This window comes from Gallinula chloropus (genome assembly GCF_964237585.1).
Source record: "Gallinula chloropus genome assembly, chromosome: 1".
Classification (NCBI taxonomy): domain Eukaryota; kingdom Metazoa; phylum Chordata; class Aves; order Gruiformes; family Rallidae; genus Gallinula; species Gallinula chloropus.
This window is the reverse complement of record NC_140085.1, coordinates 26,149,093-26,166,128: the sequence shown is the minus strand read 5'-3', so window position 1 is coordinate 26,166,128 and position 17,036 is coordinate 26,149,093. Positions and strand designations below refer to the sequence as shown.

The following is a 17,036-nucleotide window of genomic DNA, read 5'->3' as shown; positions in this document are numbered from 1 at the left end:
AACAGATGAACCTATATATATATATATATATATATATATATATATATGTAAGGAGAAGGCTTTGACATTTTAAGTTAAGGTCTGAAAAAATTCTAACTTGCTGCATGCATGGAAGGTGAACATGAAGTACAGTTTTGTGTTTCAGCCATGGAATTCTAGGTGTTGGTTTAAGCTCAGCTTAGCCTCTGGAAAAGCTGGCTGCCATGTGTTTGGCAATAACAGGGGCGGCTGTGCCCAAGACCTGCCCTTCTGATGGACTGGGCCCAGGGTGGGCACATAGACCCACCCAGCTGAGTGGAAATGGGAGGGGACACACACACTGGGGCATGGAATGGGGTGCTGGCAGCACACAGGGATTGCCTTTGATGTAAAGTTTAGGGGTGGATACTTTAAATTCTCTTCTATGCAAATCCCATGCTAATAGGGACAGAGTACCTAGTCATGAATATACTAGTCTAGCTAGACTTACAGAAACAAGCCTAAAACTTAGTACCTTAAGCTCTGCTCCTGCTTTCATCCTTAAGCAGCTGGAAATGGAATACATTGTGATTAAAGGAAAATACATGAAATATATTAGCAGAATCTAAACTTTGTTGTCAGCTTTCATTTCTATATCCTTAATCATTATTTTATAATCACCACAAACCAGCAGGCTGTCTGCTTACATACCTTCTCTCCACTGCTTTACCATCTGAGGACAGACCACTGCAGCCACCCTGTGCTGCTGCAGAGTCACATACAGTGTATCTGGGAATACATTTAGGATTACAGTATTTCCCAGCGTTCCTAGACTGTGTTTCTCACTATTTAAATACAGCCAGAAAATAATTTTAAAGAATTGGCTATAAACCCCATGTTTGATCTAGTGCTTTTGTGGGCTGTATTTTAAACATTCACAGTTGGTTTTCCATCCATTAGGAAAACACTTGAACTCCTCGTTTTGCAAACTACTGGAAACAAAACCCAGCATTTGAATATTAAATAAAGGTTTTGAGTTGACATGGGCAAGACTAGGGGAGCAGGAAGGAAGCATACAGAAAAAAAAACCAACAAAAACCTCCCAAAACACATCCTACCTTTTGTAAAGGTTAAAAAAAAAAGACAACCTAAGAGAAATATACCCAAAAGTTCTTTTATTATGGAATTAGCTGTTCTGCTTAGGCACATAGTTTCTTTTGCTCTTTATAATACAAGTTCCTTTAGTATTGTGTCAGAACATGGAAGTTTGAAGAATTGGACTGACATGTCTGTGTTTATCACCCAAACTGACTAAGCACAGACCTGTTCCATACAGGACATCAAGACGCTTCTACAACAAAACATCAAGTTAAAAGTACAAAAGACCAAAAGGTTTATTGGGTTTTTTTCAGCCTGAATGAGTTGCTTAGGTAGTGATAGAACGGAATTTCTGATGTCACAGTGACAGGTAAGTCAGTAAATTAAATAACCTGATATATTTAAAAACAGATTTAATCAGTGAACATATTTTTAAAGACTTTCAGACAAGACTGCTTTCCTCATCAGGCTGCAGTGATCTTGTGCAGCTGAAATACACAGTATGTCCATTTAAAAACTACTAGAGTACATTAGCTTAGAGCTGTGTACTGAGTCAAAACTCTCCAGCTGTGCAAAGTCTTTTGGTTTCTGTAATACACCTTCTAGTGCCTGGTGCTCAGCTGAAACAACTGAAGGCCACACTAACGGAGAATAACCACTGCACAGCATTTCCTAGAGACACATGTGGCTTCTCACCTTGGGCTTCTTTCTCTGTCAGCTCACAGATGGCACAGCAAGAAGGCAGCAGACACCAGAGTCTATTCGAGGACAGAAGCTGCAGTTCTGATGAGCAGTGGTTTAGCTGCCTCTAGGATGTCCAATTCAGGGTCCAGTGAACGACCAAGACCTTCCAGAACCATGATGGCAAAGATGATAGAAGCAAAATTGCTCTCCAGCTTGACCTAGAACCACAAGCAATTGAATGAACTCAGTGGGCATTTTTTTCCCCTGAGGTACCAGCTCTGGCTAAGCTGAGAGGGAGGGGGTTGGGGAAAGCATATACTACATATATGCTCCCTATATATTCTTTCTATAGAAAAACTATACTGCAACTCCATCACTTGGAGTTTCAAAACACACTGAAATCCAGCAGCAGGCCCAAAAATAAGACAACAGTTTCAGGGCAAGTGCTCCAAGGGAACCCGTTAGTTTATTTTTCGGTTCCAAGAAGGGGAATGGGATTTTGGGTTGGTTTTCCTTCCTTCTGGAGTAGCAGGATCTTAGGAGCACTCACCATTGCTAGTGTAGTTTCAACCTGCAGTAGTATCTCATGTACTTGAATGCAGGCACTTGTGCGATTGGGGGGCTTGGGGTGCGGATCCACCTCAGCATGGCCACAAAAGACCCCACAGATCACTGAGGAAACAGTCCTCTGCTCTGAGTGTGAGCAAACCATTCCCCAGTTCCCTGACTGGCACCTGGATTGTTTCAGGGCATACAAGGTCATGAACTCATGGAGTTGGGAGGATTTGGTTTGTAAAGGCCTAAATTGTATCTCATGTCATAAGAAACTAGTTTAATGAGGCTTAATGACAAAGACCTCCAAAAAATGTTTAGGGGACTCTTTGCAGGCTGGGCAGCCCGGTGGCTGACAGCCTTCCCATCTCCTCTAGGTTGGGCCACCACAGCTATGTTGATTTCCAGAGTTGTTTACAACCATGGAAGCGTGTCCTGAAATACTATCCATGACAGGAAGGAATCTGTTCTGTGAGCAAGTCCTCCCTTGTGAGGCCACTAACAAACCAGTAAATCGGCCTGCTATCAAGACAGAGGTCCAGGGAAGAAAGCATGCAGCAACATACATGCAGAACATACATTAGATTTCATTTCCTGCTTCTAAGGGACTATAAAAAATAGGAAAACCTATGTGTGATAGCAACATTTCTGTTAGTAAATAACATCAGCCATTAAATGCAGTATTTAGATAGAACCTGTATCAAGACTTGAGCAACAGCATGCCTGCAACACCTGGATGTGTCCCTGCAGTCCCCCTCCTAGCAGTTTCTTTCAGATGTCACAGTCCCCCACAGTCCTAACAGCTCTCCCTCCTCAAATGAGCTCCCAGCTATTGAAGACAGGCAGTGACAGGACCTCACCTTATGGGTCATCAATAGTTTAAAGACGTTCGAGAGGAGATTTGCCACCTGAAGCTGGAATACAAAAGAAGTGAGTAACTGGTCAGAAAAACTGTGGTCCAGACGACTGAGCTGAGTGAGTGACAGGCAGGATTCTTTCAACTGCTCTTTATCATTTGCTTCTGGTGGTGATTGGACAAAATTATTTGGCTAACAACAGCCAACATTGTGGTGTGAACCCGCCCAAACCTGGGTGAAGAGTTCAGCTGTGACCCAGGGTACTGCTTCCTTGCAAGCCCACAGCAGCACACACATGCACTGGTGTGCTCAGTACCACCATACCACGCTCTCTGAAGCGCCCGGCCTGGCCTGAGCTAACAGGATGCAAGTTATAGCATCAGGCTCAGCAACTCCTCACAGGGGACTGCAGATGTTAAGAAGACAAAAAAAAAAAAGGGCAAACTACACTCCCCACCCCACACACCCCCTTCCCAAAGCAAAATACCAAAACCTACAACAAAAACCACATGCTTTTTTTTACTAGAAGGGGAAAAAAAGGATTTCATGGACTTCTGCTGCACCTGAGAGACTAAAAGCACCCAGTACTGGTTGGTGGTGCTGATGAGCTGGCTTTCCCACGTGGATCACTCTGAAGGGCAGGTTGCACTGAATTACAGGTTAGAGAGGAGGGACATTGGGCACTTGCCTTTCCTAAGGCAATGGTGTTCCCCCGGACCTGGGTCACCAGTTCCGCCATCTCGGCCTTGAAGCGCTCGATATCATGGCACTGGTTAGCACGGGCATGGTGAAGGATCAGCTCTGCCACTCTCTCTCCCTGTGAAATGAGTTGAAAAGGAGAATCAGCACTTGGTACCAGTGGGCCTACAGGGAGCTGCACATCATCCCTGGAAGGTCTCTGCCACACAGGTCCCTGGTAGGGACTGCTCCCAGGCCATGCTTCCCATTCCAGCAGCAGAGAAGCAATGAACCAACAGAAGAAGGTGAACAAAGAGCAAAACTGGTCCAAGTCTTAGCTGGTACCTGGCAAACCTGCTTATTCTTGGAGGCCTTGTAGGGTAGAACACAACAAAGTTCTCAGAAGTTTCAGGGGGAAAGAAAAAATCCCAAAGGATTGGCATTTTCTTCTTAGCAGAGGAGACAGTGGTGTAAAGAAGGACATATATTAACCTCCCTTATGGGACAAGTCCAACCTCCCACTTCCAAACTGCAGAGGAAGAGAGACCTGATTCTGCATCAGCAGATGCTTGGTGAGAAAGGTGAGGAGCCATATCCAAGCTTCACTTGAGAGGCTTAACAGCTCTTGTTGGAAGATGTGTCTGACAGCAACATACAGACCAGAGGCCCCAGGTTTGGCAATGAGACTTGGTGCAGTTTTTCACCTGTAGATCATGAAGTACACCCAGCCTGAGCCATGAAGGATATGCAATCAAAGGTTTGCCATTGTTGCTTAGTAGCTGAGAAGTAACTCTGGCAGCACAGGAGGGGCCTGGATACACTGAGCAGCACCAACTCCTCAGTATGCTTCAGCAGATTAAACAGACCAAGTTAAAACATGTCCCCCTTGATATGTTGGTAACCCACCCACCCCACAGCTGAGAAACAGCAACATGAAGCATAAGCAAAGATTCTTGTTCTCAGAATGAACAGGAGACATCAGCACTGGATTCTCTAGTCTGAGGGTGTATTTTAAATAAGTGGGAAGGAAGATAAAGTAGTTCCCCTTACAGAGAAGGGTCTGGCAGAAGCTAGACCCCCTCACACGTTTGCTTCCTGTTCTCTACAGATGCTGACACAGCAGCATAACAGAGGATGGCACATGGACTTTCCAGCAGCAAGGGTGCAGATGGGAATATGTGTGGATGACCAAGATGTTAATCCACTCCCTCCTCTACTCTATCTAGCAAAACCTAGCAGGTTCTGCAACAGCCTCAAATGCAGGCGGCTCCCAGGCAGTCCTAACTTGCAGCAAAAGGAGAGAGATATAGTAGCCACTGCTTCCCATTTAATACTCTTTACTGGGCCACCAAATCACTTCCCCCTGACGTCCACCCTTGCTGTAGGCTGAATGTCTTACCCCTGTGTCTGGTACAGCTTCCATGCTAGCAAGTCTCCTCTCTTAGGGAGGATTGTCAGGGAAAACAGAGAGAAAACGATCACTTTGGCCATCAGACACTCCAGCCGTCCCCCAGCCTCAGCTCCCCAGCCCCATGACAGAGGTCTCACCTGTCCCTGGACCACAGCCGTGAAGACCGCCCGGAAGTTCTGCATGTCCACGCGCTGCAGCTCTGCCACGATGCCGGCGTCCAGCAGCACCAGGCAGAGCCCCCCGAGGGGCGGCTGCACCTCCACCACCAGCATGTCACACAGGTCCACGATGGCTGTCTGCTCCTTGCAGCTGCTGCCGACATGGGCCGTGCCTTGAACCAGGATATTCCCAGGGTGCAGGTCAGCATGGACAAAGTTATCAACAAAGACCTAGAGACAAGACAGGCAAGTCCTAGAGCAGCTCGTTCCAACCAAACACGCCCACACCAAAACTCCCAAAGAGCAGAGGTTTGTTTCTGGTCTGTTCGCTGACATTCCTCATGGGCATCACCCCAGGCAGCAACTCAGCAAATGGCTTCTGCTGGAAAGCAGCTGTGCTGAAGTGGCAAGGGGGCTACTCACTCTAGGGGAGCCAGCAGAGCTGTGTGAAACAACCCTCAGTTTGCTGGAGGAGTGCCCAGCAGGGAACCATAGTGCTCCTTGGCAATTAACCTTAAACTGGGGGCACAACTTGGCAAAGAATAATGTGGTAAGAATAGACCATTTGCTGTTTAGTGTTACGGGGTTTGGTGAATGGTTGTTTGCCTCCTCTGGGACGTCAACCCGCATCACAACTGTACTGAAAGTAAAGGAAACAAGTCTGTGTAGCACGTCTGCCTCTGCTAGCAGTTAGTAGCAGAAAGGACGGGCAAGAGGGCAAGCACAAGAAGTACTTCCCCAGTAACCCTATTGCCCACGTGGAACTGTGGAACTTCCTGCCCCAAGGAGGTTCTCTTTGTATTTAATTATTTTCTCCTACAAATTCAATCAACTGCCACATAAATCATTAGACCTTTGTGAAAATAAAACACCTTTTTTTTTTAGCTGTTGCTGCAAAGAACAACCTCTGATAATTTTATGTCTTCCTCATTGTTCTGTTTTGAGAAACCCTATACAATAGATGCATATTCATTCACATGCAGTCATGACTACACATCTCTGTCAAACTATTCATTTCTCTGCTTTCTAGAGTTAAGAGTCCAAATTACTTCACCATTCCACACCAGTCATCATCCTGGCTTCCTTCCTCTGCACCCCTTCTAGTTCTATTACAACCCTTGAAATAGAGGGTCCTGGACAGCGAGGGACAGAGCTGCACATAGTATTCAATGAACAGGTATTTGTTGTACTTACAGCCATAACGTTGTTTCTTTGCTCTTCAATTCTTTTCTACCCCTAACATTTGAGGGGTTTGCTTTGCTCCCAAACATTGAGTTCAACACTTGTTTAAAACTATTACAGTTCCACCACTGATGTTCTGAGTGGTAAGCACCATTTCAGAGACTGTCCAGCTATACAGAGTCAGAACTGCAGGCCCTCCCCATCTCCCTCACATGATGTTCCAGTTATCAACTGATTCCTAGCTGACACTTTCTGCCACACACACACTCAGAACTGCAAGGTTCTTTTCCAACCCTCCCCCACTAGTTCTCGTGGCTCTTCACAAGCCAGTTGTGTCACTTATCAACACTCCAGAGCATTTGTGATTATTTCACCCACAGAAGAACTAGACAGCCAGAACCAGCATCCGTCCGGGTTCGTTTTCTTTACTCCATATTTAGTTCTTCCTTTAAAAAACTCAGTTTTGGAGGAGGGGTTGACAAATGCAGAGAGCAGCTAGCTGTGTTCCCTGGGAGTCACATCCAGTGTGTCTGTGCAGAGCATGGCATTTGCTAATTGCACTGTGTTTGGGCAAGAGGTGAATATTCATTAAACAGATGAGTGGGTTTCCTGGGCAATGCACTGAGGGAGCTGCACAGGAAGACGTGCAAAGGGTTGTCCTTCTGCAGGGGAAGACACGCTGTGTCAAAGCCTACTGCAGAGCTGCATCTAGCCCAGGCTGCACTCAGACCTCGCGTTACCCTGCACACAAGTACAGACCGTCCCTCCCTGCTGATTCAAAAGCTGCACAGTGCCCCAGCAGCCCGAGTCCTGGGGTACCACAAGACACCTGGCAGCCACGGGCCAGCTCTCAAAGGCACAGCTGTATCTGAGCCCATGGGGAGAAAGGCAGGATGTGAGGGAAGCAAACAGGTTCTCTCTTTAGCCATAGTCTTATCACCCCAGCTGAATAGCTTCTGCAAGAAAACAACCTCCACTTCCAGCCTCAGCCAAGTGCCTACCATCTTCAGCAGCATGTCCATGCCCATCTTTGCAAGTCTCTGCCTCAGCTCTGTGGCAATCTCTGCATGCAGGTAGTGTGAAATAGGCTCACTCTCCTGAAACAAAGACAGAGCTGGAGTCAAACACATGCTACTTAGAGTGTGTCCCACCTTCAGCCACACCTTCACCTAGATGCCCAGAGCTGAGGGAAGGTGGTAAGAATACCCTAGAAAGGACCTGCTGAGTAGAGGCTGTACCTACTGTGATAGAGAACATGAGAAAAGCAAGGGTTTGTTCTTTGGAAAGGGTGTGATACAGCCTGGGGCAAAAATATTCTTGCCAGGATCACATGCACAAAAACCAAGGCTGAGAGAAGCTTTGGTCTGTGACTCAAACATCCACAAGGGAAGTGAGGCAAGCATCAGAAAGCATCAGATTGCTGAGCTCCTTGCTTTGACCCACCACAGAGGAGAGTTGGAGCGTGGTGTTGGTTTGCAAGGCACAGGCAAGCACATGGTGGCTGGACACTGCTGGTCTGCTTGGTTTCAGGCCAAGTGTTCACTTCTATATGGAGCTGTCTGCCACCTGTCTTCTGGGATGCACTGTTTACAAACAAAAAGAGTGGAAGAGACACTGAGGAATGACACCAATCTCTTTAAGCAAGTAAGAGAAAAGCATCCTTCTGCCTCTGACTGCTCCTTCTCAAAAAATACCTCCTGGGCACGTTTTCCTAAGGGCCTTCTCACTGCCACCATCACTCCCAGACCCTGAAATTCTTACCTCAAATGTTTCCACTAGAACATCAGATGTTACCAAAGGCCGAAGGGGCGTTGGAAACTTCACAAAATCGACACCCAGGAAGTTCTGCCTGAAGCGCTCCAGGTTCCTGGCTTCGTAGCGTAAGTCAATCTCAAGGGAGGGAAAAAAAGGCAGATTGGAAATTAGGTGCCATTAGAACTAGATCTTCAGGATGCTGTATGAAGCTATGACTGTACGGTGCAACACTCAACACCAACAAAACTAGTCAGCCAGAATGAAAACAACATGAAGTGGTGCTTCTTACTCCTCATGGAAAAGTAGAGTAATGGAGTAGGTAATGGATGGCCCACAACCCAGCACTCTCAGGTGACTCTTAGTATAGGCATGGTGTCTCAATATTAAGACCAGCACTGCATTACTTTCAAGGGTGAGACAGGTCCTTAACCAAAGATTATTGTTGATATAGCAAGACAGGTAGGGCAGAAGAACCACAGCCCTAACCTCATCTTACAGGCAGCCATAATAATAAGAAATTTAACATAACACATACAAAATCATCCACTCTGCAAAGTCCTGACCCCAGCTCTTCAGTGACCCAGTGCCCTAACACAGAGGCCTCTCTCCTGCCCACCAGTGCTGCTCAAAGAGGCAGGATAACCTTGCCTCACCTTCCTCATTGGGCAATGAGAAGTATCTCAGGAATCACAGAATCATAGGGGTCGAAGGGACCTCAGGAGATCATCGGGTCCAACCCCCCTGCCAAAGCAGCTCCCCAGCTCATATTGAACAGAGAGGTGTCCAAACGGGTCTTGAATATCTCCAGAGAAGGAGACTCCACCACCTCCCTGTCTCCCTTGTGCTTTCAAAGACAAATGAAAGGAAATTACTACAAACTCTCCTAATCCTCAGTCTTTGGAGCACCCACCAAAAGCTCTGCCAAACAAACCAGTACTAGCAACCCCAAGTCACATCTGAATGCAGTCAATAGTTTACAACATAGGTTTGCTGAGTCTGGTAATGATATAATATAGCAGGTTTTATATTAACTATTTATGTTAGTTATTATTATACACAGTATATTCATACCTCAGTGCTAACAAACATGATCAGTGAGTATAGACTGCAAACATATATCCAGGATTAAAGATAAAAAACCCCATCTGAGCACTTGTTTGGAGAGATTCTTTTCCTAAGGAGAGGTCTTTCACCAGCATTCATTTTTCACAATGCTGGAGAAAGGACTGTGACCATGGCTAGTCAGCTGTTCACTAAAAACCATACTTAGTCTTTTAAAAGGATTTAGAAGTCTAATAAAGACTGCACTTTTTTTTCATTGCTTTGCTTTTTCACTCTGTGAGCATGTAAGCTTTGCTACAGTAACATCAGGTGACTGATGAGAAGAGAGAACATAACTGCTAGAAGCCTCCATCTAGCCCTTTCAAAAGTAGCAGTATGAACAGCCTTGGAGCCAGCCATTAGCAAGGCAAAGGGCAGGTCTGTTTCAGTATGTGGGGACCATGGCACAGCACGCACCTGCTGAATCATCAGCTTCTCAAACTCCTCCACGATCTCTGTCAAACTGAGCCACTTGAATCCAGGGAGAAGTCCAATGATGTGGCTGCCCATCTTCATGAGAAACAGATCCATCTGAACTTGGTGGACTAGCCCAGGGTGCAGGACCTGCACAAGAATGAACAGTGGCAAGATCAGCTGCCTCCACACTCCATTTAATTCAGCTCAACTATACATTACAAATAGACAGAAGCCAGCCTGTAAAGACTGGGAGCTAACAAGGTTTCCACAGCTAGTCCTCAGAACAATCTGCATCTTGCCATGTTTGGCAAAGTTAAGTTGTAAATAAACATTTTATGTCAATGGAATACACCTATGCTGGAGACGACAGTCTCACCCAAGGCCATTTTCCTTTCCTTTTGCACTCCTGCCCTCTCTGTGCTGTGCAGTACTGATCAGTATTTAGTGCCGCTTGAATATAAGATTATTTTTTATTAAGTTTTGCTGCAAACAACTTATCTGTTCCAGATTTCTATATAAGAGCAGTAAAAATGGTTCATTTTATAGAAGGTAAAACCAAGCTTACATCCTTTTAATGTAAACTGGGCCCTGCAGGCCTTTCTGGTATCCACAGGCCACATCAAATGGTGCCACCACAGTGTGCATACTCAAGCTTTCCAGCTTGGGAAGAGCTGGGGCCACCACAAGCCTGGATTGCAGCTGGCTGGAACCAAAGCACTAAGAAAAAGGCACCAAGGGAGGCAAGCACCCCTTCCCTTGCTCTACCTAGTCAGCCTATTCATCTCTATTGGAATCTCATCAGCCTCATCCAGCACACTCCACTCTCACACATCTACCAGGGAGATGCATAACTTACTTTAATGGCTACAGGTGTGAGATGTCTGGCTGATGAAGGATTTGCATTCAGGAGTGGTTTGGCCATCCGCTCTGTCAGGGGTGTCCCGTTCGCAGGACTTCCCCCGGAGCAGTCTGCTGGGCTCAGCTCCTCCCTGCTCCTCTTATCCTCTATCTCCTCACTCTTCCTCCTCCTCAGCCACCTGAGGAGGCCTCTAAAGCCTGACACTTCCCATGCTTCAAAAGCAGACCTTAATCCCGAACGCCGCGCTGACTCCTTGCCTTGGGAGCCAGCAATAGCTGTGAGGTCAGCGTAGGCTTTATACACCTGGGCAACACAACCTGAGCCGACAGGCTCCCGGCTTTGAAACGTGAGTATGTCTGTCCAGTCCTCGCCAAAGGCCTTCCTCAGGAGCTCGTCCGTGTGGTCCCACGGGTGCGGGCTCACCTCAACGTGCAGCTTGGAAAACTCGTCACAGAAGGCCTCGGAGAAGAGGTCCCTCCGGGTGCTGGCCCACTGGCCCAGCTTAATGCAGGTGGGGCCGGCGGCCTCAGCCGCCCTCCGCAGCAGCCGCAACCACAGGGCGCCCAGGCCGGGCCACAGGCGGCTCAGCGGGTACAGCAGCAGCAGGGGGCCGAAACGCAGCACCAACCCGCAGGCCCGCAGACCCAACCGGAGCGCCAGACCAAAGCGTCGCAGCAGCCCGCGGGGTAACCGCTCCGGGCCGCGCTCCCCTACCCACACCGGTCCCCGCTGTGCCGGCCTCTCCTTCCAGCCGGTCCCAGCGGGCACCGCCGCGGGCACCGCCAAAGCCACCGCGATCCAGCGGCCGGGACGCAGCCCGGCGCGCCCCGCGGCCCCCCAGCGGGACTGCGCCCCCCTCGCCCTGGCAGCCCACCCGAGGAGGGGCAAAGGACGCGGGAGCGGGAACGGCAACAGCCGCACGGCGCCGCACGCCACCATCGCCCTTCCTCTGCCGTTACCGGCCGCTAACGACTTCCCCGGAGAGAGGCAGGGCCATAGCCGGCCGATCAGCGCTGGAGGGCGGTGCCGGCCCGCCCCTTAAAGGGACGGGAGCGGGAGCCCCTCCGGGATGTGAGGGCGCTCTTCCCGCCTCGCAGGGGGCTCCTGCGAGGGGAGGCGCTGGCTGGCGTTGCAGCCTCCTCAGCAGGCGCCTTCCCTCAGGCCTGGGCTACGCGAGGGGAGGACCCTTCCCTCTCGTCACTGGGTGCCTTCAGGAATATAGATAGATACATCCTTTCAGGTGCCCAGGATGAAGGGGCCCTGCTTAGGCCAGCGTCCTTCACACCTCCATCCGTTTTGACAGAGGAGGCAGGCTCTTGCCATCTGCAAGATGCAGTGGATTGGGCCCCAGGTGAAATGAGGGGGCTGACACATGCGGGGGGTACTACAGCCGTTGCAAGGTGGCCACTGCCGCTCCTTCTTTTCATTTCAAGGGAAATTGGCAATGACCTTTTTGTTTCTAAGGAAAAAATGAGGCTTTCAAGTGGTAGCCTGGTACCGTGTGGTGATTATTAGTGACTTCCATAGCAGGGTATTAATGACAAAATCCGTGCTTCGAGTAATGAAAGTATCTGAGCTCACGTAACAGTGCATCACCACTAGCAAAAGAAATTAAAAAGGAAAACCTGCTGAGGTGATGATGGTATTTCAGTTGAACTCTTGGGTTTGCTTCACCTTCCAGGTTTGCTCTGAAAATTGGGCTTTCTGCTCCACAGAGGGGCTGCTGATGGCAGTGCTGGGTCCCCTGCTTATTCCAGTCAGCTGGACATGTCCACCTTGCTTGTAATGACACGGCTACAGAGGTTTCCTCATTTCCTCACAAAGGACACGTAAATCAAAACTCAAGAACCCACTGCTGCCAAGGATGCAGCTGACAGATGACATCATCTCTTGCTTTTGGGAGCTTTTGTGGACATAATGTCACCACTGCAAAGGTGGTGTTGCAACTCCTGTTGCCATCACGGCTGTTCAGCAAAGCTACTGCCTTGTGCAGTGGCCTCTCACACTGGGACTTCGTTTGGTTTCTGGCCTTGGGTGTATGTTACTAACTGCATGTTTCTACTCATAGAGGAAAAAAATAAATCCTCTTTCTGACATTTTTAATGCAGCCTGGGAACAAAAAATCTGTAGGAAGAATTAACCCACTTTCCAATCCGGGTCCCTTCCTCTCCTTAACAGGTAGCTCGGGTCTGACCAAGTGCCAACAAGGTGCTGGGTCACAGCCCTGCACAGGCACACAGCTCTGCTGATGGAAATTGTTTTGCAGGCTAGAGGCCTTCCTGGCCAGCCGCTCTCTCATGAAGGGGCTCCGAGCTGGTCAAATGTCGTGACAGGTCCCTTCAGCAACGAGGAGCTGTCGGAGTAACTGGCACGAGTTTAGTAGTAAGAACAGACTTCTTAATTTCCCTCGGGTATTTCTGTTTGCGCCCCGAAAGGCGCCTTGTGTCCCTCATCTCCTGTATGAACTGCTGGCCTTGCCGCAGTCCCCTCACCTCCGTGCACACCCGTCCCAGCCTCGCCGAGCGCCCCACGGCCCCGGGTGCCCGTGCCGTCTGGCAGGCAGCGCAGCACTCGGTATTGCCCCGAGCGGAGGGGCGGGCGCGGTTACCACGACGGCGGGGCGGGATGGGGCGGGGCTCCCGCCGGAGGGTGGCCGGGGCCGGGGCCGGGGCCGGCGGGGGGCGGCGGCAGCGGTGCGGCGCTGCATGGCGCGGCGGGCGGGGAGCCCCCAGTCGCGCGTCCGCACGCCGCCAGCCCGGCGCCGGGCGCTGCCGCCGCCATGCCGGGGCACGGCCCCCCACCCCCGCTGCAGCCGAGGAAGGTAGGGGTCGCGGAGGCGCCCATCGCGGGGCCGGGGCAGCGGCCGGGATTGCGGGAGGAGAGCGGGCAGAGGGGCCGGGAGGTGCACTCCGCGCCTCCTGACCGCTCGTCTCCCGTGGTGGTGGTCGGGGCGCGGGGGATTGATGCCGCCCTGAAAACTTAGCAGGTTTTAAACTATTTTTTTTTAGCCACCAAGTAGCCCCTTTAGCCCCCAAATTGTTTTTCCTTGCCTTTTGCTGTAAGGACGGAAACCGGGGGCGTGAGCCGATCCACCCCCACCCCCCGGCCGCTGAGGGCTCCGCCGCTCGGTCCCGCTGTTTCCTTGGCGGGACAGGGAGCGCCGCTGCTCCCTCCGTCCCCTCCGGGTACGGGTGGGCCGGGTCGGCTTCCAGAGCGCTCTCGGCCGCGGGTGTAAGAGGAGCCGAAGGGACTCGGGGAGGGCGACGGCCTCGCTGCTGAACAGCCAGCCGGGCTGAGTGATTCGGGAGTGACGGGGCGGAGGAGGGGGGCAGCCCGGCCGCCCATCGTGAGGCCCGGGGTGGACTCAGCCCTGCCTCGGCCTCCCGTAACAAAAAAAGCCGAGGAAACGCTAAGCGAATTCTTTGGGGAGAGTCCGGGCCCTACCCGAGCGAGCTGCAGAGTCCCCCTCAGCTTCAGCAAAGCCCCGGATCTCTCCGTGATCTCAGTTTTTCCCTCTTTCTGCTCTGGATAGCGCGCTTTCCTCTTGCTTTGCCCTCGGCAGGAGGGAACGTCTGCCCTTGGGGGCAGCCCATGGTTTAAACGGGGTGGCGTTTCTGACTCCTACTTGTGATCCCTGAGAGTATTCGCCTGTCCCCGAGGTGAGAAACTCCATCTCACCTTCCTGTTGCGGTGCCCAGGGACGATGGGTGCTGATGGTTTAGGCACAGAGTTGGGAGGGAGACGGCAGCTGGGAGGGGAACAAGGAAGACCTTGCAGCTGTGTGCTGCCTTGGTGTCTGGGTGTCAGAAGCAAAGTGGAAGGGTCAACTGTGCAAGGTGCATTTGGGATGCTTTCACAGGGCTTGGTTTTACGAGTCTCCAAGGAGCTTGGCTTGTGATGCTTAGTGCTGGAAAAAGGATGGTCTAGTAAATATGGAGACTTTCTGCCTTCCTGGGGCTGTGCTGGAGCCTCACAGAGGCAGGCATGAAGGGCTAATCCTGCTCTTTGTAAGAGTGCAGTTTGTTTCCTGGGCAGGTCAGCAAGTTGTATGGGAGCTGTTCCTGACCTTGAAGTATTCACGGACACCTTTGCTCTTGCCACTTATGCAGGGTTGTTGCTTTTGGAAAGGAGTGCCTCTGGCCCAGAGCTCAGCTGGGAGGATAAAGAGAAGGGCAGAGGGATTTCCACAGGGTTTTAATTTGCTACTGGGAGGGGAGCTGCTGGTGTTGCTGGTGGATTAAAAAGCTGTTTTCTGTGTTGGCTGCCACCTTACTGACCACTTATTCTTGGTGTGTGGTAGCGAAGTCCAATAAAGTTTACTGGCTCCGTTTCTGAACCACCAGAAAGGGAGTTACAGCATCCTGCCAGAGGAAAAGCATGCGTTTCCTTGACTCTTGTGTTGTATTCTGAATTGTTGTAGTTGGGGTAATGTTCGTGGGGTTTGGTGGTTGGGGTTTTTTTTTTGTGTTTGTGGTTGGTTTTTTTTTAAAATAATCGACTATTTCAGCATGTGAAAATGGATATCTACCACACTGGGACAGACTTGGAAACAACTGAAAACTCTTCAGTATGGAAATGAGAGGAAAGCCACAGTATTTCCCAGGGTAGTGCAGCATCTCTTTGAGGAACGGAAGAGAAAGCACTGAAAACAAAGGGTGCTGGAGCAACCCGGGATGTGAAGAGCAGGCTGAGGATTTATGGCTCACATGGGACCTCTCTTTGCCTGTGGGTGAGAAGGTTGTGTGCTGAAGCCTGGGTTGGCCTTTGGCACGTCCCTGTTCTAACAGTCCACGTAGAAGTTGCTTCCTGTTCATCATCCTAGATCCCCAAGCACAGGCCTCCTTGTATAGCAGAAATGTATGTGGAGTGTCCCAGAGCGCTGCTTTCAGTAACATCTCCAGCTCTCTGCCTTGGGAAAGCTTTCAGGACATTTTGTCTGGGGAGACAAGCGCATGATGCTCTCTGTTCTCCGAAAACAAGAAGGGCATTTAGGTCCTTTGTCAAGTGCTTACAGCATGCTGGTGGTTCTCCCATGCCTGGTGTATTTACACATTAGAAATGTTCATTTTGACAAGGAAATGGCAAATAAAGACCACGCAAGCTGCAAAGCTGTTGTTTTCAGAGGTGATCAAGATCAGTAGGAGCTTTTCCACTGAGTTATTCTGAGTATCAGCCATAGTAACTAATACATATGGACAGAAATTAAAGCCTGTGCTTTGCTCAGTGGCCTGGGGGCACAGAGTGTGATCCTTGCCCCACGTTTGCCAATGAGGTAGTCGTGCAACAGAGCCAGACTGTTAAACGTGGAGAGATACTGGGCGTTTCAGAAATGCCCTGTAAGTGTCAGGTGAATGCATCGTCCAAGGCAGATGGGTCTCTCTTCCTATTGTAGCACCTGACTCTTGCTTCCTGACTGGAGCTGTGCTGGAGCTACTTCTTTCTAAGTGGAGGCCAGACCAAGGGGAAAAAGGCTCTTGTAGTGCACCATTAAGCCAATGAGAGTGGAGAGGAACCTCTCTTAAGCTCTTGTCGAGGCTGGTTAAGTTTGATGATCAGCTCTCTTAGGCATCCAGAACTGGGGTATTAGCTCTTTAGGGAAGCATTTTTTAGTGGAAGGATTTAAGTACTAGTGGCTGATACGTCTGTTGGCAGGATCCCAAGAGCTGGCTGGAAGAGGCCTCTACTCTGAAGGAAATGCTGAAATAGGACTTTTAATGAACTTGCATAGCAGCTCCTTAAGGGCTGAGAAGACTCTCCACAGGGAAGAAAGGAGTGGGATGTAGCTAGAAAGAAATTCTTTGTTGTGTTCTGACAGTAAATGTGAGAGCCTGGTTTTGCCTAGATACAGCTCAAATAACATTGCATCAGAGGGGTATGATCTGTAAGCACAGTTTTACCCAGACAGGGTTGGAGAAGAGACAGTGTTTTCTAAATTCGTAGCTCTGGAGTACAATGCAAAGGACAATAGCACCCTTATCTTGCTTATGGGATTTTTCTCTGGCTTTCAGCTCTAAGCAGCTTTACCAGCTACTGGAAATGAAAGCAAAGGGTGAAATGTGTGAAACGTGCATGTCGTTTGGTGGTGGTTTCAGCCCAGGTTTTAGTGAAGAGCAAACGGGACTGCTTTCATTCTGCTGATGTCTGCTCAGCCTTGTGTATAACAAGGTGCCCCATCCTTGGAAACATTCAAGGGCGAGTTGGATGAAGCTCTGAGCAACCTGATCTAGTTGGAAGATGTGTCTGTGTATTGAAGGGGAATTGGACTAGATGGCCTTTAAAGGTCCCTTCCAACCCAAACAATTCTGTGGTTCTATGATTCTGTGCTG

General features: G+C 49.7%; 1 protein-coding gene across 1 annotated transcript; it reads right to left on the bottom strand.

The window, feature by feature from the left end:
• Positions 1-1,814: 1,814 nt before the first annotated feature.
• On the bottom strand, positions 1,815-11,649 carry ADCK2 (aarF domain containing kinase 2; the record flags this gene model as incomplete). The annotated part of the gene is made up of 8 exons (XM_084279051.1): positions 1,815-1,958; positions 3,153-3,206; positions 3,838-3,966; positions 5,376-5,627; positions 7,580-7,675; positions 8,340-8,468; positions 9,852-9,998; positions 10,708-11,649. 8 exons carry the CDS (start codon positions 11,647-11,649, stop codon positions 1,815-1,817), a joined length of 1,893 nt encoding a protein of 630 aa, XP_084135177.1.
• Positions 11,650-17,036: the final 5,387 nt, after the last annotated feature.